This window comes from Hippichthys cyanospilos, chromosome 6 (genome assembly GCF_059441005.1).
Source record: "Hippichthys cyanospilos isolate Australia breed blue-spotted pipefish chromosome 6, RoL_Hcya_1.0, whole genome shotgun sequence".
NCBI classification, from domain to species: Eukaryota; Metazoa; Chordata; class Actinopteri; order Syngnathiformes; family Syngnathidae; genus Hippichthys; species Hippichthys cyanospilos.
In genome coordinates this window covers 15,546,375-15,571,383 of record NC_142374.1, presented here as the reverse complement: position 1 = coordinate 15,571,383, position 25,009 = coordinate 15,546,375, and the positions used below count along the sequence as shown (strand labels likewise).

Genomic DNA, 25,009 nt, shown 5'->3' with positions numbered 1-25,009 from the left:
TCCGGATACAAAAACCATAAAGCTCTTCGGAGAGATTTAGTGAGTAACAGGAAGTATTTACATAATTCTTCTAACTCAATTCACACGTGGGGTGGTCAATATACTACGGTCAATATACTAAAGTCCCAAGTGTTCTAGTTCATTTTATGGTGTACCTCGGTTTTGTGTTTTTTTTTTTTAAATGTTACAAATAAAAGTTTTGAGAGTTTTGTTTGCAGATTCTAAGCCTTTTTGATGATTTGCAACTGACAAGCAGATGTGTTTTGGAGTGTACGAACCTGTCTGATAACATTTGTCATGTTCATTTCATGGATGAATATGAGTTGATTTGTGAATTAATGCGAGTTGCACTACTTGGAATTAAAAATAAAAACGATAGCATGAAAACCAGAATGCCAGACTGTCTTCTTAAAAAGGTATTTTTTTTATATACACAATCAGAAACCAAATATTAATCAACATTCAACACCTCAATTATTTTACAATCATCTCTTTAAAAAAATCATGTACTACAATATAATTTCAATTGCTTTTACACTAAATACTGCATGTACTGTTAACAACCCTGCACTTACTTCCTTAAATAGACTTTCTTTATTTACTTGGCATATGAATTAAAAAAAATGTAAGAAACAAACAATGAGGAAAACCAAACATGAAAAATTGTCAAGCACATTTAGACTTAAAGGTTGTTTTTAGATGCGGTTGAGGAATTCCAGCTTGAGGCTGGAAGGGATCTGGATGGTCTCCAGCGCCACAGAAGAGGGGGAAAAGGAAAGGGTTACTGAAAAGATTTTCTTGGCATCCATCAAGAGTGTGGATGATTCCTCTCTGTCTTTCAAGATGTTCTAAAGGGTCCAAAATTGAACAGGTTAATAATTTGTGGACCGTAAAAGAGCAGTGCACTCTTGCACTTTTGCGTCATAGTCACTCACTTGAATGGTTGCGATGAATGTGGTTGTCACGCGCTCTTCAAACTCAATCACTGGCGTGTAGAGCGTCAATACTTTAACAATCTGTGATGAAGAACACGTGACGATCAAAACAAAAGTGAGGCATGGCATGTAGACTACGGGCTGATGTTGAACCTGTGCTGTGGTGAGACCCGTGCACATGTTGCAAATAGCTTGAGCGTCGGCCTCAGTCTTCTTCTTGACCTGCAGCAGCTGTGCGGCCTGTATGAGAGGTTCCAACATTTCTTTGGCGCCGCAGTCGGCCAGCTCCCTCTCAACCAGCCACTCCTCCAACTGCCACACATTGTACCTGGCCACAGAGGCAGCGAGCAAATCAGATCAGCGTGTGAGCACATAAAAGGTCAGACAGGAATTGCAAACTGTTGTCTACTTGTATAATGTAACCAGAGGTAAAAATGCTACTCAAGTTAAGAGTATTTACTTATTACTAAGTTAGTCCAACAAAATAATTGCTTGAATCGGAGCATAAATGTCAAGAAAAAAATAACAAAATAAAAAGTGAATTTGCACATTCAGATTTTGCTGTATATCACTCAAAAACAATAAAAGACTCATTGAACAAATGATTACAAATCTTTGAAAAATATAAAACTTCATATTAATGCAAATTAATCCCCATTAAATGGTCTTAATACAGTTTTTTGTTCTTCCTTGTTAAACAGCGCAATGGGTTCACCAAGACAATGACATAGTGGATCTAAAAAGTCTACACACCAGTATTCAAATGCCAGATTCTTCTAATTAAAGAAAAGCTTAAAACAAGAAAAAGGCAGTGAGAGAGAGATAGAGAGACAGAGCAAGAGAGAGAGAAGGCTGAAATGTCATTTTCTCATGAAAGGTCAGCTTTTTAGAGCTTTAATCTCTGCTACAATGTTGGTTCTCACTATAAACTCTCCCAAAGTGTTATTTTCCTTACTTATTTTGTGCTTTCATACCGGCCTTGCCCAAGCAGGTAAACATGACTTGAGAAAAATTCATGGCGACAGAAGAAATTTGTACCGCCCCCGTACTGGCCGCACAAGAGTAAATACACGCCAGCCTTATCCACTTTTTAGTTTCGTTTTAGTTCCAAAGTTGAGATAGAGGTGTTTTGCACCAAGTCAGCGAAGTAAAATTTTTATTTATTAGTTACATTTATTGGAGAGAATGCCGAAGTGGCAAAAATATTTGTTTGTGGAAAACATGCAGTCAAGTCAATATCAGTCAACCACGGGCGGAACATTTGTTATGAACATGGAGCTCCCACGGGGACAGATAGGAAGTGAGTACGATCTTTAGACACTATTTTGCGATTAAATGTCACTAAAACACCTTTTTTCTGCTCCTTCATTCACTCCACAACCCTTGTGAGGATAAGTGGACAATAGGATGGCTGGATGGATATTTCCTGGCCGCAACAACATCATAAAAGGGGGCACAGTGAGAAGCACGGCCCGCCAATGAGAGGTTTTACTTCCTGATTAGAAATGTAACATAGAACCCATATTTAAGAAGGAATTAAATCGCCAATATGCCAAATGTAATTAATACACCTATATTTAACTGTGGGAAGAATAAAAATAACACGATCTTGCCTTTCAAAATGTAAGCAAAGAGAAGCAAGTGACCACTACCTGATTTGCAACCCTTTGCTCCAAGAGCACATGTCCTTCCGGAGTAGCAAGTGGTTCAGGGTGACAGCACATATGATGTAGAACTGCTGCCGGACCACCTGTTTAACCAGCCCGGTGTCCATACCATGACGAATCATGGTGGTGTGCCAGAGCCCAAGTTGCTGCAGGAGGACTTCCACAGAAACCGCGTCCTCCTGTGGGGAACTCCAACTCTTTTTTCTCAGACCTGTCGGTTTGGAGCCGAGAACCCCCTGGATCCCCTCGTGCTCCAACATGCTCGAAACTGCACACGACAAACACGGTCAGACCGTTTTGGAATGATGTATACACGCGAGGGGGATTGTTGACGCCACCTATGAGGGGCTGCAGGGTATCCTCCATGCATTTGATGAGCTGGCGGTAAATTTGCACGGCGAGGTCAGCAAAAACATTCTGGTACTCCGACAGTTCAAAGTTGGTCAAACAATGCTCGTTCTGCTTTGCGGTGTTGTGTGTCTTGAACATCTGCGGGAGTCGTTATGCAGAAATCATCAAATGCCTCTTTAGGTGAAAGGCATCGCATAATTGACTCATACTTACTTCATCTCCACTGTACTGCTTTAGACAGTATAGTAGTCGACATGTGTTGGATAACCAGAAAGACGACACGTCAAAATCTTTTCCTTTTCTCTATGGAAACGACACACACATAAGATGCAAAGATAAAGTACAATCACATAAATAGGTTGAACAGTACGCTACTCACGACAAAATTTTGACCTTCTCTAAACTTTTGAAAAGAAACTCGAAGAGTATTTACAATCCATTTCTAACTTTAGTGAAATGTATTGACTGTTTTGCTGAAACAAAAATAGTTGCCCTTTAGCTCCATATTACAGAGCAGAAAATGGCACATACTGTGCAATAGTGAGAGTTAGACATGCATTGAAAAGTGTAGTCAAGTCAATTTAAGCCATACTGAAATTTCACCCAAAAGACAAATCGTAACTTTTTCTATAAATATTACTGCAAATAAATTGTGTTTATTCTAGTCTTCAGCTGTCCTCGGCCCCAACATTTGGTAAAACTGCGCAATATTTAGAGCTTAGATTAATAACTGCATGAAAAATTCCACCTGAATGCTCAATTTTGACTGAAAAAGTAACTAATGAAACTAAATAAACAACATCTTAATTATAACGCAGAATTGAACTGAACTTCTACTTGTGTAGAATTGAACTGCATCATCTGAAGGGAAAACTCATCCACAAAATATTTTGTCTCGAGGAGACTTTCTTTGTAAAACATACATTTTTATTAGGATCCGACTGATTAATTGGCTGACCAATTTAACTGGTGAATATTAGCTATGTATTTTTCTTATAACATGTCATAAGAAAAATATAACTAACCACCCTCCCCCACGACAAAAAAGTGTGGTTAAAAAGGCTTGATTTTTGCAGCTTTTCGTCTGTCATAAATTTAAAACAAATAATAGTAGTAAAAGGAAAGAACAAAGTTTTTTCCCAATGTAATGCATTTTATCATTTTTGTAAGCATTAAGGGACCCCAGAAAAAAAGTATTTCATTTATCAGATATTTTTCAATGAATCGTCTGATTAATCTGTTATGGGAAATGTATTCTACTAAATATCAAGGTCAGAATAAGCCTACAAAATATATATATATATATATATATATATATATATATATATATATATATATATATATATATATATATATACACACACGAAGGATGAGAGCTAATTTTTAACGTGATTGCTGTGTTTGGGACTGAATGAGTAAATAAAGTGGGGATTGAGTGGCACTTGTTAACTGCAGCCCAAACCTTAATGACTCCTTTGATGCTGCTGAGCACAGAATTGAGCAGTGTGCTAGCGCGCTGATCGTCGTTAAGCCTGTCAGCATATCGAAGGCACATGAAGATGATGTAGGCAGGAAGGCCTGGAAGGAAGCTAACGGCGACACCGCGAGCCTTCAGATCTGAAACGAAGAGTTCCATGCAACGCAATCAGGCACGCTATTCTCCCATTCCGCCATTTCTACAGGTAAGCTAGATTAGTCATACCTAAAATCAGACTTTTAATGAGTCGGTTTTCTTCACCCTCTTTGTACTCCAACATTCCCTGGTACTCTCTCTCCTTGCGAGGTATATTCACTGCTTTGGCATTAGAATTTGTCACGATGGATGTTTTCCTTTGTGGAGCTTGACGGGAACATTAAGAATCAAGGTTATGTGGTAAATGCTGACAAATAAAATAGAGTAGTGAAGCACCTGACGGCTTTAACTTCATCTCACCATGTTTACAATAACTGTAAGCAAGATTACCCAAAACCCCTATGCAGATCTTCTATAGAAGGTGTCTCCAGAAAGGGGTACAAATTCGGCAAGCAATTATTGATATGACTATGTGCCATTATAAATTAAAGAAGAATCTTGCAAAGCAATGCTATCCTGGGAGGCCGCACATAGTGCACATGCCCAAAAAAAGTGTGACTCGTATAACTGAACTGAAAGCTTTCTGCAATCATATGTGCTAAATTAAACAATGAGATTTCACACTGTGTAAATTGAAATGAGATCGTTTCTATTTTGGTATTCATAGTGTCATTTGTTTCATTCGTGACATTTTTGTTTGGTGGTGGTGGTGGTGTGCAATGCAAAATGGGTGTTTTGGCCCAAAAACGTATCGGAAATACTAGTATAAAACACAGAGGTATGTAATCATGCCTGAGCCACTCCATGGTGCCTTATACACAGTGAGTTTCAATGTGTGAGTAATGGTTATCTTCTGTATAGTATATCACACAAATATATATACAGTATAATAGAACTGTTGCCCCCCCCCCCCCCCCCCCAAAAAAAAAAAAAAAAAAGTGTAAACGAACACCACACAACCCTCAAAATAAAAAGCACAAAAGAATGCACGGATGTCAATACAATAGCAGTAGAATGCTTTTATTTTCAAATTGGCCTTCGCAGCGGCGGTTGCTAGCAGGTAGCTTTACTCCTTGCAACACAACACACCACCATTTAAAAAAAAAAAAAAATCATATTTAATATTTAATCACTGATTAAGGACGCTAAGAAACCGCTGGTCAATAATGTTGTCATTGTATGATGCAACAAGTCTCCAGCACTTGTGCTAGCCGCTAACTACGCGGTGCTTTCAATGCAGTCGAATATTTCAAACTGAGTTCCATCTATGCATGCAAAATTAATAGCTAAAAATATCTAAACCATGTGGGCCCTCAATCAATCTAAAAAAGGTGACAAAAGTAGAATCATGGATGTGAAATTTTACTTAATTGCAATACCTGGTCCAGCAAGTCATTTGTGTTTTTGTTCCCAAATAAAATAACATAGTTTCAGTATTTCTAGTCGTTGCTATATGTTGCGGTCTACATGCAGTTTTGTGTGGAAAAAGGCAATTTCCTTACATTTCGAGACCTACTAAATGTAAAAAAAATATTTTTTAAAATGGCAATGTCTCAATTTGTCATTCTGTTGTGCAAAGATGACTGGAATAGATGACAATTTGCATATCTACAGATTAACGTTGAAATCATTGTCAATCAAATGACTCTAAATCGCAGATAGTTTTGAAGTGAAAATCAATTCTGGATCGGACCGTAGACCCCAAAAATCAGAATAGACTCGAAGTGTATCTCGGAACAATCAAAGATTCCCGTCCTTAACGTACAGTCACTAAATTAGAAACGCAATAGCTGTATATGGCATGATGCAAGGTGCTGATTAGTGCAAAAATATCTTTAATGTAATTGGAGCAACATCACAACATGGTCTGACAAAGTATTTAGTTTGAATTAACTTAAATAAAATACATTTTCAATATTTAGTATGGAAGGTCCAAAAGTACATTGCCATAATGTGACGGCAATAAAATGATTAAACGCACGTCTTAGTAATATTCCAAAACTGATGAGTGAACAATGTCGTCCATTATAACGGCCTGTGGGTTGCAGTTTGATGGGATTACCTTGAAACGCTTCGACTTTTTTCATATACAGCTGAAGGTCTTTTTTCAAATTGACGATAATCTTGTCCTGTTTGTCCTGTTGTTCCATGAGCTCCTGCAAATATGTCGACATACTGGATTAGAGACAGGGGAAACACCACTTCCATACACACCCTAGACAATTGTCAAACAAAAGGTGAGAAACACAAATATGTAAATAAGGTTTACTTTTTACATCTTTCTTATTTTTGGATCGCTGTTTACTCTAACTGGCCACAATATTAGGCAATCTGTCTTTCAGAAATAATGCTGTATCTTGCAATAGGCAGATTAACACAGATTTTAATTGTACTTTCTTAATATGCATGAGGAAACCCATGGTATTGCTACAATCACTTATATTTCCAGTACTGTATTTCTGAATACTATTTTGGAGCACAACTTAGTGATTTTTCCATATTTTTGTTTCCAGTTTCAGGTTTGAGTGTAGTCTTGTGCAGAGGTCCCCAAATGCCTCTCCGCAGCCGTGTACAGGTCCGTGGCTCAACTGATACCAGGCTGCACCCACAATAATGAATGTATTATCCCAGTCTGAAAGCAATTTTATTTTTGAAAAAAAAACTTATTTTGAAAGGTTATCTTGGAATTCTTTTGGTTACTTGAGCGCCCACATGTCACTCACATTAAATAAGTAAAAAAACTGATGTTTTTGGGAAGGGGGAAAAGCCCAGTCAAGTGACAGGTGACGAGCCTACAACTTCGAAGAAAAAGAAAGCTTTTAACAGGCAATAGTCCTACTTGAAATAATGACTTATCCTTTGAGCTCTACTTTGTCAGAAAAGGAGCCACAAAATGACAAGGAATGTACTCCCTACATTTGTGTTTCAAAGTATTTATTTTTTCATTCAATTTATTTGTGTATGCCATCCAAAAAAACTGTTGTATGAAGAAATATAAAAATGATAACAGAAACGTGATGTTCATTTCTCTCAATTAAAAAAAAATTAAATACCATATTGGGATATATATGTTCCTGAAAAGGAAGTCATTTTCAAAATAATTTATTTAAAGTTGACCTTTGAAATTCACAGGGAATAGTTACAAGGCTGGCCTGCAAATAGTAAAAATGTGCAGATAAGTGAGGAGCAATGGGTGACTTATTTCATGCATTTGATTTTTTTGGTTATTGTTTTTGTTAATTTATCAGCAGATTGTTTTTCTCCCTGCCAAAAATCAGCATCAGCCTAAAAAAAAAAAATCCATATTGGTTGATCCCCACTTTAAAGACATTGTAACAGTTCCAGAGTCAAAGACCAAACCCACCAGATTTTCGAGAGTGAGTCGAGTAATTTCGAGCTCCAGGCCCGCTTCAATGCGAGCATCTTCGGGAAGGAGCAAAGTCTGAGCCAACAGCTTCTGCTGCTGCTCCTTTTCTTTCTTGAGCGTGTTCACCTCCTCCTGCAGCTTTTCATACTTTTCACTGTGCTGCTTCACCAGCTTTTGCATCTGGCACTCCAGCAGCCTGGGATTGCAAGACGCAGTAAAGTTACATGCCTGGATTTAAAGAGTGTATCTCAAATGATCGTTCGGATCTTTAATTTTTTGTGAGATCACAGTTCCACCAAAATCCACTTTCATCCATCTCAGGGTTGACCATTTTACCTTTTGCGTTCTACTGAAAATGACATCATATTTGCTAAGAGCCTGGGTAACCGCCAATCACAACTCACTTGTTTTCAGGTTTTCGTCGTGCAAAGTTTTATATATTTTATATTTATATAATGAGACATGATTGGTTCCCAAAATGCATTTTTAGAGTTATTACCTCATTCACTACCAGCCAAGTTAAAATGGATCTTAGTCCTCTACATCGGTCATTTGCAGTAAAAGAGCTCATTGTACATAAAATATAATTAAGGAATATTATTGCCAGCTAAATATGCTAAATTGTTTGCATATTTTATGTGTTTAAATATGCTAAATATGAATTGAGTCATTCTTTGAATTAGCAAAATTGATAAAATGTTAAACAGTGAAGTACTGAGAACATTATTCTTCTCTTAACTTATGATGATGGTGGTGCTATGTTTTAATATCTATATTAGATCTAAATGGGACATGCAGTGTAAATCCAACCATGATTGCAAAAACAATAATAAATAAGTACCTGTTGGTCTCCTTCAAGCCCTCGTAGGCCAGCCACAGCTCTCCATCTTCATTTAATGTATGGATGGCAGTGGACCTGCCAAGTAAAGATCATACAAAACACTTGTTTGCTAACATTTAAATGAAGATTAAGATGTCTAAGATGTAGAAATTTACCTGTCAATATCTTGAAATGAGGGAACCTCACTAAGGTCTAAATTCACACCCTCTCCCAGAGCAGAGTCCTGGAGGTGACAGTTGGAAAATATTACCCCAATATGAAAACCAATAACAAAAATAACAAACATAATAATTGAAGCATTTCATTGTGACCTTGTATTTGATAGCCTCTTGGCGGACAATGTGCGACTGGAGAAGAAGCACTTCCTCTTTTCGCATTTCCAACTCCTCGTTAGAAGAGGTGAGTTGCTCCAACAGCACGTTGTACGTGGAGGAGCCCACAGCAGGCGGCATCATCTCGCTGTTCTCACTGGTTAAGGACTTGCGCAGTTCACTCAAGTCCTGCTTCAGCCTCTTGTTCTCAGACTCCAGCTCCTGACGCTAAATGAAATGATTGCAGTGACATTGAGCAACTTTTTCCGTTATACAGAAGCGGGCAGGTATGCAACAGCTGCTATGAAGGGAGAAAGTAAAGTATCTTTCATGTATTGCGTGGAGCAACAATTTCTTGTCACTGAGATTGGCAAGCATGACTGGGAGTTTAATGTTTGCGCTGCATTTCAGAGGCACAGATTCATGAAATGAAATCCATATTGTACACAATCTTGCTCAACACATTAATTGTACAGGTCTAAAGTAAAAGCAATGTTTAGAAGTGAAAATTAGGATTTTTTATTTTGCTTCTAAATTTGATTTGAAATAAGAAATAATTGAGGAGAGTGATGATCTCACTCTGATTGGCTCTTAGCCAGGAAATGCAAAATAGAAGCTTTTAAATTCCCCAATAAAAGGGATTATTATTAATGTTCTTTTATGTAACAGTCACGGTAAATGGCCTTTCAAAAAATAACGACGATGTGTTCAACAACACATAGATGCTCCCGAGTGTCCGTGATAACTTATTGCATTCTAGTCCCAGTGGAACACATTAAACCAAGATACAGCGTGCATGTTGTTGCATGCATGCAAAGCATTGGTGTGTGGGTTTAGTGTGTATAGTCATATGTCTTCCTACTTTATAAGGTTGAATGAGTCATTGAAAGATTTAGCTTAAGCTCGTTTGAGGATGACTGGAGTTTTTTTTTTTTAAGGTTGGGGGGGGGGGGGGGGGGGTGATTGAGGGGAGAAGATAGACTGGTGTTGGGTGCTGTTAACAGATGGATGACGCACCGCCGAATACAGTTTAGGTAAACTTAAAACGATGACGGACCAACGACGACAGAAGGGGTCCACGTACCAAAGGGACTATAAATGACAGACCAGCAAAAAAAATGTAAAATGCGCACCTTTACTTTTATATTAAACTGTGATATAAACATTTGTGTCTAACATTCTTTATTTCAGAATAGTATTATTCATTCAAAATAGTACCTTAAGTGTTTCCAAATCCAGTTCTGCTCTGCCAACAGTTAACTCCTCCTCCACATCCTTTGGTCAGAAATTCACCAACAATGAAAACACCAACCATGCAATTGAAAATATCAACACATGTATCAGTTAATAGTTTAAGTGTTGAAGACATACCTTGACTTCTTCCTCTTGGGCCTCCTTCTCATCCAACTGTCGCTGTAGCGATTGTTTGTCCCTCTCTAGTTCTCTCACTCTCCTCTGGAGTTTGAGAATAAGTGGCAGGTCTACAGTAGTAGGTGGGGTCTCAATCTATGAAAACACAGAAATGCGTGGCTTAAGTCCAGTTTAAAGAATTTTCATTCCGTTTATTGCCCACAATGACCATAATAGGCAACATAATGTACTGCGTGTGATTACCATTTTGTCCTCTGAGCTGTCCTGTCCATTAGTCGAGCCAATCGCTGGACTACATTCACTCAAGTCAGTGGTGTTGTTGGATTGTGACCTCTTGACAAATGACTTGCTTGGACCCTGTTAATGAAATAAAAGAAACCCAAGTTGATTGAATGTGGTTCATTGTGAGAAATAAAACACCCACAGAACATGAAGAAGAAAAAAAAGCCTCACCAGCCTAAGTTCAAACTCCTCCTTTAGGTCTTTATGCACCTCCAGTAGTTGCAGATGTTCACTCAGCAGGTTTTGGTACCGAGAGCGCTCTTCAATTAACTCTTTCTCTAGTTTTTCAACGTTAGCCACCTGTCCTTTAATCTCTGACAACATCAGATTTTTCAAAATTGTTATTGGTCATTTATAACCACACTGAAACTTGAATTAGCATTTTACCTGTTAACTGTTGTTTTTGTTCCAGGATGAGTTTGTTAAGATTCTCCTTTTCATCGTTCAGCAAGCTATTCTTCATATTTAGCTCCTCCACCACCTGGTAGCAAATTGAGTATTATTTTTAATTCATCCCGCCAACCCAGTAAAAAAAAAACGAATCTTTTACATCTATAGTCATCAATAGCGGTGAATGAGTTCAACATTATTTGCAAAAATGACAAATGGACATTGGCAATATTTTTTTTTTTTTTATTGCACATAATGCATTTTTATTCTTCAATACATGTCGGAGACGTATAATGACAGGTAGTATAATTCATTCATTCACTGCCAGCCCAGTCAATACTGATCTTTGACATTTGTAGCCGTCAATGGTAGTGAATGATTTAATATCAACTAAGAAAATCTTGAATAACGTATTAAGTGTTTGGAGACCTGGTTTAATTTTGTAGTGTCCAAATTAATTAGTTTCACCATAATAGTAAATATATTAGTTTCTGGAGTCCATCACATACAAAAATAAACTTTTTATCTTTGTGTTGAATCAAACTAAAATTTTACAAACATTTACTTAGTAATAAAATGATCCACATGTTTGCCCTATTTTTGGAAATTACGGCCCAAAAGAGGAAACAAATCTTACTTAATTGATCATTTGGATTTTGTGCACTGTCAATTTGAAATGATGTCTTATTTTTGAATAATCAAATGAGACTCAAAACTTGGTTTTCTTAATCGCATTCAGGAATTAATCAACTGGTCAAGAGAAAAAAAGTTATTTGTTTTATTTATTTGTTGTTATTTGTTATATGTTATTTATGATCTACTATTAGTGTGTTGCTGTTGTTATAGCGAGAACGCCTGGTTAAACATTAAGAAATGAATAAATGCAAATTTTCTCAAACAAAATGGCATGCAGCCCGAGCAGAAGCCCACAGCACACTCAACATTGACACAAACAACAACGTCCATGAAGACATAAAAAATATATCAAACCCTAAAAGAAATAGGAGGCTCACCTGTTGTGTCTGCTCTTTGTAAATATTGTTCTGATCTTCCAGGACTTCCTTTTCACTACGAGTGTTCTCCAGCTCTCGCTGGAGAAAGGAGAGCTGTTCCATTAGAGAGGGGAGTTTCTCCGCCTCGTTTCTAGCCTTCTGCTCAGCTCTCTGGAGGTTTTCTATCTCTTTGCGGTGTCGCTCTCTCTCCATATCTTGGGACTTGGCCTCCGCATTCAATCTCTCACTGAGCTCTCTGACGTCTTTGTGCTGTGGGGGCATGCAAACACATGGTGTGCATGTGATGCGATGACAACGCCCAGCTACGATGTCTTCTGAGGAAAGTTGTTTCTATTTTTCTCATGGATGACCGCCGTAACGCGCAAAAAAATTCAACAACGTTCAGGGTGGTAACAGGGACATAAAGAAATGTTAGGGGAAACTACCACATTACAAGCACATTCCTAAAATGATCATGCTCTTAATTATATTAGTATTGGTAATTTTTGCAAATTTCAACATTCTTGAGATGAATTAGTCTCAGAAAAAGGACATGACAGATTGAGATTACAGCTCCCTCCTAATAATTGCTAAAGCATGTGTGAGCAAAATCTGAAAACCATGATTATAAACTATATAATACATGGAAGTACCTCACAAGTTGATGAGGTTACAGCAGTTTAAATGTTGCTTAAAATTTAAAGTTTTGGCACATACATCGTTCAATGTTCAATAGCTACTTAGGAAAAAGATATTGACCTCAAACTTACAGGAGTAAGGAAATCATTAGAGATTTTAAGATGAGGAAGTGTGACCTCTCATCAAATGAAATAGGGCAAAAATGGTGATTTGGCCTCAATGTCAAAACAACTTTGAGGATCCCGAACTTACATTTCATCTTTTGAGGCATCATCTACAAAGGTTTGCTTGTGCTACGTGTCATACTCAAAGCCCAGGTGTTAGATTATTTTATACGGCCTGCAAAAGTAAATCATGTCAACTTCCAAGATCCCTCTTAAAATATTTCCCAATATTTAAAATCATGTTTAGCTAATAGCTTTGTCATGATTTTACAGTTTTTTTTAAATACTTTTTGCAGTTACTTAAACATAATTAAAAAAAAAACACATTTGCCTTGGCTTCTGATTTCATAACTCGTAAACCAACCGTTTAATGTATATGCACATAAATAATATGATGCAACAATCAACATTTATTGTAGCCTATGATAAAAATGAGTTTCACACCAGAGTTTTAAATAGATGCCCTTTGTTATTAGTGATCAATTTTCAGCAGACGAGCCAGAAATAAAACAAATGACATTATACAATATAGCTCCTGGACTTGTTGAATAAAATAAGCCAAACGTAATTGATGGCACAATGCTTTGCGCTGGTTCCATGATAATTGGCGGAAAAAATATTTCATGGGGGTCATCGCAAAAATAAATAAATAAATAAATAAAAAGGTTGCAAACCTCTGTCCCATGTATAGTAATACACAATTCTCTCACCTGCTCATCTATCTTGTGTTGCAACTGCATAATTTTGTTCTCCATGCCAACATTGAGATTCTTGAAATGCGCCACAGAGCGTGCTTCAACTTTGAGCTTCTTCAGTTCCTTTTTGGCCAATATGCGACGCACACAGCACTGCAGCAGGATGACGTTGGTCCGAGCGCGTTGATATCGCCTCCTGGCCAGCCAGCCTCTCGCCCACTTCTGGATGACCAAAGCCTTTTGCTCATATAAAATCTGTCCAGAAATGAACACAGAATTGGAATATAAAAGGAGAAATGCAAGAGATTTTTTGACAAATGAATGAGAGATTTAGTTGCCCTCCCCCTTTGCATTTAAGACAGCTTTCACTCTTTTGGGAAGGCTCAAAATATTTTGGACTATCTTTGGCAACTCTTCAGATCAGAATTGTTGGATGTGAGTTTTTGACATTATACTAACATGATCCTCAACTGCCAGCTCATATCATATTTTGAGAAAGCTGCGACAATACAACCCGGTTTAACATAATTCTTCATGACTTTACCTTATAGTACAGCTTTCTGGCGGCATACGCCCTAAAGAAGCACTGAATGACAACAGCTGCAGAGCGCAACTTTTGGTAACGTCTTCTGGTGGCCCACTTTCGGACATTACGTTGAATGACAACAGCCGCTTTTGTTCTCCGCAGAAAACGAACATAACTGAAAGAAAGAAAAGGATTCGTAATGTTTCAACTCAAATGTATTTTTTTTATAGTTTGTGAATCATTCTGCTCACCAGCGTGCCTGGTGACCGCGCACGTGTCTTTGAATTGTGATGGCAGATTGCTTCATCCTCAGGTATTTTTTACGTGCCAGCCAACAGCGGATGGTCTTCTGGATGCTAACACAAGCCCTTCGCAGCTGCTCGGAACGCAGCTTTTCTAAATAGGCCACCTGGCCAGCTCTGAAGAAGATCTTGTTTTTACCAAATTGATACAGGTTCTGGTCCTAAGAAAAAAAGTTAAGAACATTACGATTCAATTCACTTATGAATTGTGGGTCGAGGATTTAAGTCAGAATTGATTTTCGGTTTAATATTTAATATTTTCTGCTTCAATCTATGGATGTTCAAAGAATTGTCGGTCCAGTCTGCTTTTTTTCCCATTTTTTTAAGTTAAGAATTGTAAGGAAGGTGTCTTTTTTCATAAAAGCAACATTTGGACCAAACATAACAACTACAAAGTAAGACAGAAGTCTCGTTATTTAATTAGGTATTGTAATAAGTGGCTTGATGGACCATTTATTGTAATTCAGTAACTAAGGTAATTCCCCCTATCAGTTGTCTTAATATATGCTATCTTTTATAGATCAGTTGTGTGTTGATGATGAGAGCTATGTGATGTAATGGCAATAAAGTCATGAGGACAAGTCTAGCTAAGCACTCCGCCGTTGAAGCAGAGTAAAACTAACTTCTACGCAACCACCGCTGTAAAAGCCAACTTCAAAATAATTTTTTAGGGGGGCTGATGGAAGACGTCCGTGTATTATTGGGTGGCAGGCTTTTAGTCCTGGCTATAATTTATACCTGGATTAGTTTTTTCAGGAGATTTTGGCAGATCTCTTTTATATCAGGAAGCACATCCTTTTGTTTCATAAGGACCCGGTAACGACAGAAGAATTCCTGATAGGTCCATCTGCAACATTCATAAACATACTATACAGTAGGTCTATTCATTATGAAGATACTGTAATGCTGTGTGTGTGTGTATGTGTATATATATATATATATATATATATAAAATGAGATGCTGCTACCTTGATGGGAATCCAGCTGCGGAGATTCGGATGGTTTCCAAGATGCCACATGCTCGCAGCTGCTGCACTGCCCTCAACGGGTCCAAGCTTTATCAAATAGAATATGTCAATAAAACCAGGTAGTGATGTGAGAAACATCATCCCCTTCTCCTTTACCTGAATGGCACTTTATGATCATTGGGTTTAATGCACCGTACATAATGAGGAGCCGTAGCGTTTAATGTGTCCATCAGCAAATGAAGAGACTGACGAAACTGTGTAGCAGAAGTGATGAACATTAAATAAAACAATAAACATTGTAAAAACACAAGGTTTGTCTCATTGTGTAACAGAGGTGAAAGACAGTAAAAGCAGGACTGTAATTATGCTTTATCATTACTAATAAATAGGGACGGGACAAGCTCTCATCCGATGAGATCTCGCGAGATTAGAAAACCACAAGATATATCGTCCCTGCAGCTAGATAACAGCACTTGAGTGCTCCAGAGAGCAGTTGAATTATTTTCAAACGCTCTTCAAGAGATGCAAATGACTGTGCACGTGTTGACGCTAACAGTTGTTACTGATCACTTTTTACAAAGAAGGCTAACTCAAATGTGTGTTCTGTGGTTCTGACATCTCTTGGTCTCATTGACCAAAGTTTATGGAGAGTTGTCTGAAATTTTACAGTTTATATTTACATAAAAAACATATTGATTATCAAAAAAATATAAAGGTTGGTCATTCAAAATCAAGTGAAAATGGAAAATTTATATGAGGCATTATTTTAAAGTACTGATTTTGTGAAAAGCTGTTCTTATGGAGTCAATCTCGAGATGACTTGTTGCGCGATATGTGTGTCTCGCCCCTTCCCTAAAGTTACAATTGTTGCGATAACCTGTTTCTGACCTCACCTGCAGTCCCACAGTCTTCTTATTACCTCTCTGTGATCGGCCAGATCTTCCCGTAATGCTGGAAGTGGGTCTGTTGGTGGAGCTTGTCGCATTTTCCTTTCCCACAAACAGCTTCAGCAAGAAATCAAACTGAGAACAAAATTGAGAAGTCGTTTCTGCCGGTGGCCGCCAGGTGACGTTGTTGTGACTTTACAATGAACTGTGAACTTGTGGGGTATTTCCTTCAATAGTACTGACTGCAACGATTCCAGGGTGTGTGTGCTTAATGGCATGGAGTTTGAATGTCCAAATGGATTCAAAATTGAATGGGAACTAACAATGGCTTCCGTTAAAAGACCGTTGGACATCCGTTATAACTATAAAAGGAAATTCTTCTAGAATATATCAGAGCATTGTTCACAAATGATTTCACCTTGCTCTTTTGTAACACGAGTATTTGCTCCTCATTGACCGTGTCCTTGTTTTTCTCCAGGAAACCGTCACACTGGTACTCCACCTGGGCATAAAGTAATGAAGGGAAAATGAGCAAAGGTCATTATCGTCATGGTGCATGTTAGCTGACTAAACTGTTTTTGCTAATACAGTACAGCCCAATGTTTGGGTGAAAGAAGTAAATGTTGGCATTGGCATTAAAACGGAATGTAGTCATGCTTTCACACACTATTCATGAGAACATTTGAGTCATCCATGCTTCCATTTCAGCCGCATGCTCTGAAAGGGAAATGATGCAGCACATGGAACATACTTTTAATGAAGTGAGCTGCTGTTTTTCTGTTTGGGCGCCAAGCGTATGCATGGAGGAGGAAAGGCCATGAATTAAAGTGCTTTTCAAAAAAAAACTGAAATTCCCGTTTTCTTCAGATAGCAAGCAATCATTATCTACCTTGTCTGCAAAGTGGTGGATGATGAAAGCTCTGTTTGATAACCTCGGCTTATCAAAATGAGCGTTCCGCTCAAGCAGGTTGTTGTACATTTTCTGACACCATGTGCCATCTGAGCCTTGTGGCATCTACGGAAAATGGAAGAAGTGAGCCCTGAGAAACTGCCTTAAACTCAAAACAACATGAAGGCTCAGCCTGTGGAAAGAGGTGGAAAAGATTTGCCGCACTGCGATCTTAATTCGTTGAATCCCAAAGACATATTTTTACATTTTATTTTTTAGAAGTACAAACACCACCCTGGTACTTATTTAGATTTTTTTTTGCTTCAAGTGTTTGGCTAAAGGAGGTTCAAAAGATGGATGGTACTAAATTAAAACTACTAAATTAGAACTCACGTAATCAATTACTTTAATACCCAAAGCAATCATCAATAACATAAAGTATTCCTTTATTTCTTTAGTACCTAAAGTACTCAAATAATCGGTTACATAAAATAGTTCATTATACAAATTATGTAATCACATTTATACCTAAATTAATTGATTTTATAAAGTAATTGATTACTTGAAATAATCAATGTTAAATCCCTAAAGTAATATTTGTACTAAAGTAAGAAATTGATATATTATAAATTATTTTATTTTAGGTCCTAAAGAAATTAATTACTTCAGTACTTAATTACCAAAAGTAATTTTGTTTTCTTAATACTTCATTCATTTAGTATCAACCATTTTCACAACCTCCTTTAGCCAAATGCTTGAGAAAAAAAATCTAATTAAAAGCACCAAATGTTTAATGTATGTACTCATAAAACAAAATAAAATAAAAAAGATGTCTCTGGGATTGAATTTGTGAATAACTTGAATGAGGTAAAGGTTAATTCAGATCTTGTCCACAAAAAAAAATAAGAATTTAATTTGCAGAACCTAGCAACATTAGCTACTAAAGATGCTAAATTAAGATTTTAGGTTATTCACTGCCAGTCCTGTTAAAATTGATTTTGACATCTATAGCCATCAATGGCACTGAACGGATTAGTTGAAACTGATGCCAAATGTGCAAATCATATAAGCTGTAGATGAAATTTAATTTGGCATTATTAATTCAGATTTTAGATAGAGAAATTCTGACCAATTCGGAAACCAAATCTCCCATCACAAACAATGTTATTTTGTATGACAATCCACAAATGACAATTTGTGGATTCTCATCAAAGTAGTACTACCAACCAACCCCCTCCCCCCAAAAAAATAAAAAAAAACGGAACAATATTGTATCTTACATAATGTGCAAGACACCAAACTATGAAATAACCCAAAAAGGCTCATTTTTACTTTGCACTCCTCATCTAGAAGGTCCAGGATGCCCAACTTTGCCTCGATGAGATTGATGCACGGCTGGTTGTCATAGAAGTCAATCAGGGTCCATGGAATCTCCTCTTTCATGTATTCTTCTTGCTCCAGTTTGAAGACATGCTGAAGACAGAAATGTTGACAACTGCTACACAGGCGATGTTATGACAAGAAAATATGAAATGTATAGCACCAAACACACCAGGTTGAACTGCTGTTGGAGCTTCTCGTTGGCATAGTTGATGCAAAACTGTTCGAAGCTGTTGGTATCAAATGTTTCAAACCTAGAAAAAGAATACATGACATTTGTTGAGAAGTCAAAATAAAAGAAGTATTAAAGCCAACAAAAAACAAGGATGATAACACACCCATAAATGTCCAAAACTCCAATAAACGAATGTTGTTTTACTGTGGATTTGAGCACATTATTGATACGTCCAACAATCCAGCTGAAGACTTGAGCATAAATGTGCTTGGCGAGTGCGTCTCGACCATTCAGCGCATTAGTCTTGGAGACACCCTTGACGTATGTCTCTCTGGCCGTCTTGAGTTTTCTGTGGCAGAGCCAGTGGGCCATTTCTTCACAGGGAACACCCATCAACTCACAGAACGCCACCAAGTGGAAATCATCTGGCTGAGAGCGAAAAAGATAAAAACAGAAGCAAACTGAAAAACAAACCTCCATACAGCCTTTTGTGTATGTCTTCTTTTTTTTTACCGAAATGCTGCTTCTGTCCCCTGAATGATCGTTGATCTCGACATTGCTCAGATGAAGAATAGCTGCTAGAATTTGGTAAATTTCCATTTGACTGCTTTCACTGATTCCTAAAAATGGCAAATTTGCAACCATTGGATTAAATCCATGGGAACATTTTACCACAGGAGAAATTGATTTTGAAAGGATTCAAACAATTCTGTTGGGGCGAATTTTACATGCAAATGACACAGACTCACCTAATAGTAAAAAAGCTCTTTTTGTGTTGCACATATCTTTGACATCATCCACTCCATCAATAATTGGATTGTGACCCTGGTTAGTATAGTGGAAATCATCTGCATCACCTTGACACAGTCCACAAATCAGGCATGAAAATTGATATGATTGCATGCTCTTCAACTCTTTCAACTTAAAGAAATATACAGTAGTTAGTTTTTTTTTTCAAGTAAATCATTACTAAAGCAAAGGATTACTTTAGTACTTAATTACTTGCATTATAAGTTAAATACCTAAAATAATTTATCACCTCTTTTAATAAAAATTTTTGACTCTCCTTTTGGCAAACAATTGAAAATAAAAGACAAAAAATGAGTACCTGGGATTCATTGACTGGACTCTTAAAAATGTAAAGAATTTGTCATTGGGATTGAATGAGTTAAGTACCCATTATACAGTAAATTTTCATCAAGGTAAACTGTTACTGAAAACCACTTACCCAATTTGAAGGTTTTAAACTCAGGTAAATGTGAGGAGGCACACAGCTGATAAAATATATGATAGTTCCTTTCTCCATGGGCCTAAAAGCAAAACAAACTTGCATTACATTAGGGATAGTCCCATTTTTGGCGCCTACTATATTCAGCATTTTGACAAATATCGAGATCAGCCTTATTTACAAATCTGATGATGAATCTATTTAAACTGGTCTTAACTTAAGGGAGCTATTTGAATTTTTAGTTAACTTTATAAGAGATCCTGCTGAACCAGGGAAGGCTCCGCGTCTCTCTTGCATTTTTGCTTTATTTTAATGCCAATACTTTCTTTTTCACTGAAAATTAATATCAGTTTCAAATATTGGTTATTGGCTTCCTCGACTACTAATAGGCATCATTCGGTATTGGCCCTGAGGGAAAAAAAAAATCATTTTGTATTTTTGTTTTATTTTGCCGCCAACATTTTCCCTTTCACTGAAAATGAATAACAGCTTGAAATACCGATTATTGGCTAGACTGACTACTTATAAATGGTATTGCCCCAGAAAGAACAAAAGAGCAGTTTCTATTTTTGAAAGGATTTTCACAATAATATTTTCTATTAATGAAAATGAACATACATAAGCTCCAAATAATGGTAGTCAATCAGCTTGATTGACTACTTAAAATGGGTGTCAGTATCGGCCCTGAAAAATTAAAAACCTAGGTAGGAGTTTAAATGTCTTTTGTCGTCAATATTTTCCCTTTTATCAAAAAAGAATATCAGGTCCAAACAATGGTTATCAGCTTCCTTAACTACATAATTCAGACAATGCTTAAGTTATTATAACCATGGAACAAACCTGGAAAACAACTCTTGATTTTTCCAGCAAATATGTCCTCATGTGAGCCCCAATGATACGATGCTTCTTATCAAACCCGATCTCAATGTATTTCCCAAAGCGGCTGCTATTATCATTCCTCGTTGTTTTGGCGTTCCCAAGAGCCTAAAAGTAATACAATGAAGCCGTGAAGACACTCCAACACATATATATGAAAATGGGCGTATTCTGCAGAATTTAACATCACCTCCATGATGGGATTGGAGGCCAGTACCCTTTCTTCAATATCAGTCTCACCGGAGGAGCCGCTGACCGTAGCAAAGTAACGCATGGCATACTTAGCAGAGACAGTTTTGCCGGCACCAGACTCACCACTCACTATTATGGACTGGTTCTGCTGATCGCTGCATAAAGATGCATAACAAGCGATAAGAAAATTTCCCAGCTGCTCCTAAGTCCAACGGTGCTACTTGAAGAACACCTGGCCATCTGCTTATACGCTTCCTCGGCCACCGCGAATATGTGGGGGTCCATGTCGGCCATGTTCTGCCCACGATATGCATGGATGATGTCAGCTTCGTAGATGGGCAGAGTCTCATATGGGTTGACGGCAACGAGAACAATGCCTGTCGATTGCGGAAATGACAATACGGTCTTACGCGTTTGAATTAGCAGCCTCATCGTCGGGTGTTCTGATTGGTGGGCCCAATCCAATTGACATTACCGTAAACTGTGTCCATATATAAGGTGCACCGGAGTATAAGGCGCACCCTCAATTAATGACATATTTTAAAACTTTTTCAATCACAATATCGTAATACTCAAAGTAATAACAATAATAACTCAAATAATAACTCTAAACCCTCAATAGCATAATAACTCAACATCAATATGACCACCCTTGTTCAACTGCAAACACAAAAGAAACAGGTAAACCTCATTTTATCAGTTCATTCTCCATCTACAAATCCCAATCTCAATATTGATCCATATAGAAGGCGCACCTGATAAGGTGCACCATCAGCTTTTTAAAAAAATTAAGGCTTTCAGGTGCGCCTTATAGTGCGGAAAACACGGTACTTTGAAACGTGTGTGTGTTCCTTTAAGAGCAACTTGCCCCACAGTAATCGTGCTCATACAGCTAGACTCCAAAGTCTACAGATAGCGTGAGTCAAAGGAGATGACGCTCATTACCGCAGTACGTGTAAATCAGCCTGGAGTCGATGAAGCGCACTTTGATGTTGTGTAATACGGCCGGTTCGTTGAGGTAGCTGAGAGCCGTGAGGTCATTTTCCCCCACGAGGATGTTGGGGTTCCTTAGAGGTGGAAGGGTATTTGTTCGAGGGTCGACTTTGTATTCCACTTCCTATATAAAATAAAAAAAAAGACAAGAGCAAATCAAAACTGAAAACCAAATGAATATTAAACTCAACATAAGCAAGGGTGATTTAAGACTGCCTAGCAACTGTCTAAAGAAAAATAACTTTCCCTTAAGTCACTCCACCTGCATGCCCCAACTCGGTCCAAATTCCTTCAATCACCATGTTGATCCATGTCTGCACCTTTTTTTGTGAAGCTACCAAAGTGCATGAATCATTTTTGCATTTTGTTCATTAATCTCATATTTAAGTGGATATAGAAATAAACACATCAATGGCATCAAACAATTAAAAGTTTTTAAGACAGTCAGTAACATTTAGTGATTAACAAAAAACGTTTTGAATTTAAAAAATTCACTATAAATTGCATTAACTCTTTCAGTGCCACGGACAAGAATTTTCAGCATTTAAAATACTTAAGATTGTTGCCAGTTTTTTTTTTTTTTTTTTTTTTTTTAATGAATGGATAGCTCCTTTTGTCAAAAATAGTTTTGTGTCACTCAAATGACCTAGTTTCAAACAGTGATTACTAAAGATCGGAATGAGATAGAATCTTATTTTCTTTTTCTAGGACTGAAATCCAATCTTTCATAAGGTACCACGTCAAAATGTTCAGAATGCTCAAAATCGGCTGCCACCCGACTGTTTTCTGGCTTTATTTTTTCACATAACACTTTGCACTGAAAGGGTTAACAGTAAAATTAATGTGTTCAATCACATCAGCGATTTTCTGATATAATCATAAGTCCAATAATTGCTACTTATATTACGTGAGGGGCCCCACTCAGACAGGAGGTCACCATGTTTCACCACCATTTTTTAGCTACTCAAAGCCGAAGCAATAAAACTTCATGAAGAGTATGCCCTTTATTTTATCCTTGCTGTGTTAGGCAAAAGAAGTGTCCGTGCATTGATTTGAAAAGCCATATTGTTATGTACTCCATTGTATTAGCTGTGACTTACTGTGCCATCATCCAGCAGAAGAATCAACGTTTGGTCGCCAGGAGCATAATTTTTGATGATCTTTGCTGACTTCCATACTTCCGCGACATCTGGGAGCCATACACGGGCATGCTGAGTGACAATTAGAAATCAATTCAAAATACATATAAAACAGATAATATCAGCAGGATGAACCTTTTAAAGAATTTACGACAATACCGTTCCTATGGCAAATTTGTAAGTAAATCAAACCACATGCAGTCTTTCAAAACCGAGCGGTAGCAAAAGGATTCACTCTGGATGGTCTTTATCTTCTTTTTCCTGGAGTACACCAGTATACCAGGGGATGCTCCATTTATACCCTATCATGACATTCACTTGTTTCCAATTACCCTGTTTGCCAATGGAATATTCTAAAGAGGTGTTCTTTGAGCATTCATCAACTTTCCTTGTCCCAGTCGCTTTAAACATTTTTTGCTTGCACGAAAAAAACAACATTTATCATTTTAAACATTAAATGTCTTGCTATTTAAGTCCATTCAATTGAATATAGATTGGCAATACTTCGCAAATCATTGTACTTTGTTTTATTTCCAGTTTACACAAGGTCGCAACTTCATTGGAAATGGGGTTGTATGTAAAATCAGTGAAAGGCTGCAATGTTAAAATTCGCTGGTGGAGCATTAATGGAAACTGCTAATTAAATTATTAAATCAAAAACAATCTTGTTCACAATAGGGATATTCTGTGATGCCATTGTTAATAAGCCAAGGTTTGAGAGCAATGCAGTATGACTTTTTCCTCCAAATATTTTTCAATATTATTAGTAACTTTGTTTTGGAGGTTGTGGGGGTCATTTTGTCTTTCCGGGTCCTATTTTCCGGGTACTGAAATTTTATCAGCGTTTTTAAGGTAGGACTTTTGTTTTCCTAATGCCCTTCAATGGGCGTCAACTATACGCGATTTTTTTTTAATTTTTTTTTTGCTATTAGTGGGGCAGCCTGGTACAAATCTTCCGCGAAGAAGAGAGGTGAACAAGTCAACGAAAACATGATTTTTAAAAAGATAGGTGTTAATTGTCGGTTTAATTTTTTAACCAGATTATCAATCCAAAATCCTGATCGTGTAAAAAAAAAAAAATATCGAGTAAAACCTAAGATAGGATAAAAGCAGGACACTGATATAGCTCGCCAAGTCCGAAGTATAGTGAAGCACGTGTAAAACGATTTTTTACTGCAATAAACGTTTTTCCTAACAGCACAATGGGCATAAATTTTGCACAAAGTATTCATCATGTCTACGTTTGTTGCATTTGCACAAGCAGGTGAAATTGATTCACAATCGGTGGTTCCAACTGCACAGGCTGATCACTAAAGTGTGACAGCCTCTTTATTTAATTGCGTTAAGCGTAATCTTTATTAATATTTTTGGCTGTTTTAAGTTGTCGCGCGCCATTCGTTAACTTCGAAACATAAAACATAAATTATGTCAGCAACGTCTTAACCACAGGTCTTCAGTCCTTAAAATGAGAACGATCACCCGGGGTGTAACGTTGCAGAAGAGTTATTTTAAGTATCCGGCAGACAAAAATAAAAGGAAGAATAATTTAATGTCACCATATGCAAGGCGCGGAGGGGAAGTCAAGCAAAGCAGATAAGAAGTCAGATGACCGATTATTCTTATGAAAGTAATCTTACCTTGGTGTAAAGCTCAGAACTTGCCATGATACTGAGTAAAGATAAAAAGCAAACCAAGCAGGAAAGCAAGCTCCAAGGCTGACGACGGCAGCCTCCATCCACTACCTTTGCTTGAAAGTAAATGGTAGCGTTTGGGGCGGGCTAAAACCAAGATTCTGGAAGTAACAGCACTGTAGTAGAAATGCATTCATTCAAAATGAACTACAGAAAAAGTTTTTGATGAATTTGAAAATTCCGAC

The 25,009-nt window shown here is 37.4% G+C and overlaps 1 protein-coding gene across 1 annotated transcript; it reads right to left on the bottom strand.

The window, feature by feature from the left end:
- Positions 1-482: 482 nt before the first annotated feature.
- On the bottom strand, positions 483-24,797 carry LOC148422369 (unconventional myosin-Va-like). Its single transcript, XM_088416319.1, has 40 exons — positions 24,771-24,797; positions 23,095-23,205; positions 21,947-22,118; positions 21,234-21,378; positions 21,000-21,156; positions 20,774-20,917; positions 19,934-20,015; positions 19,455-19,562; positions 19,219-19,325; positions 18,869-19,134; positions 18,703-18,784; positions 18,483-18,623; positions 17,151-17,276; positions 16,680-16,763; positions 16,268-16,396; positions 15,531-15,628; positions 15,375-15,461; positions 15,145-15,253; positions 14,356-14,567; positions 14,123-14,279; positions 13,594-13,833; positions 12,102-12,350; positions 11,086-11,179; positions 10,870-11,012; positions 10,660-10,773; positions 10,417-10,551; positions 10,264-10,320; positions 9,046-9,273; positions 8,890-8,957; positions 8,735-8,809; positions 7,891-8,089; positions 6,589-6,682; positions 4,656-4,793; positions 4,416-4,570; positions 3,167-3,256; positions 2,941-3,091; positions 2,588-2,870; positions 1,089-1,263; positions 936-1,016; positions 483-848 (listed from the first exon to the last, which is right to left on the bottom strand). The coding sequence occupies exons 1-40, from the start codon at positions 24,795-24,797 to the stop codon at positions 696-698; spliced, it is 5,466 nt and encodes a 1,821-aa protein (XP_088272445.1). The 3' UTR covers positions 483-695.
- Between the last annotated feature and the right edge of the window lie 212 nt (positions 24,798-25,009).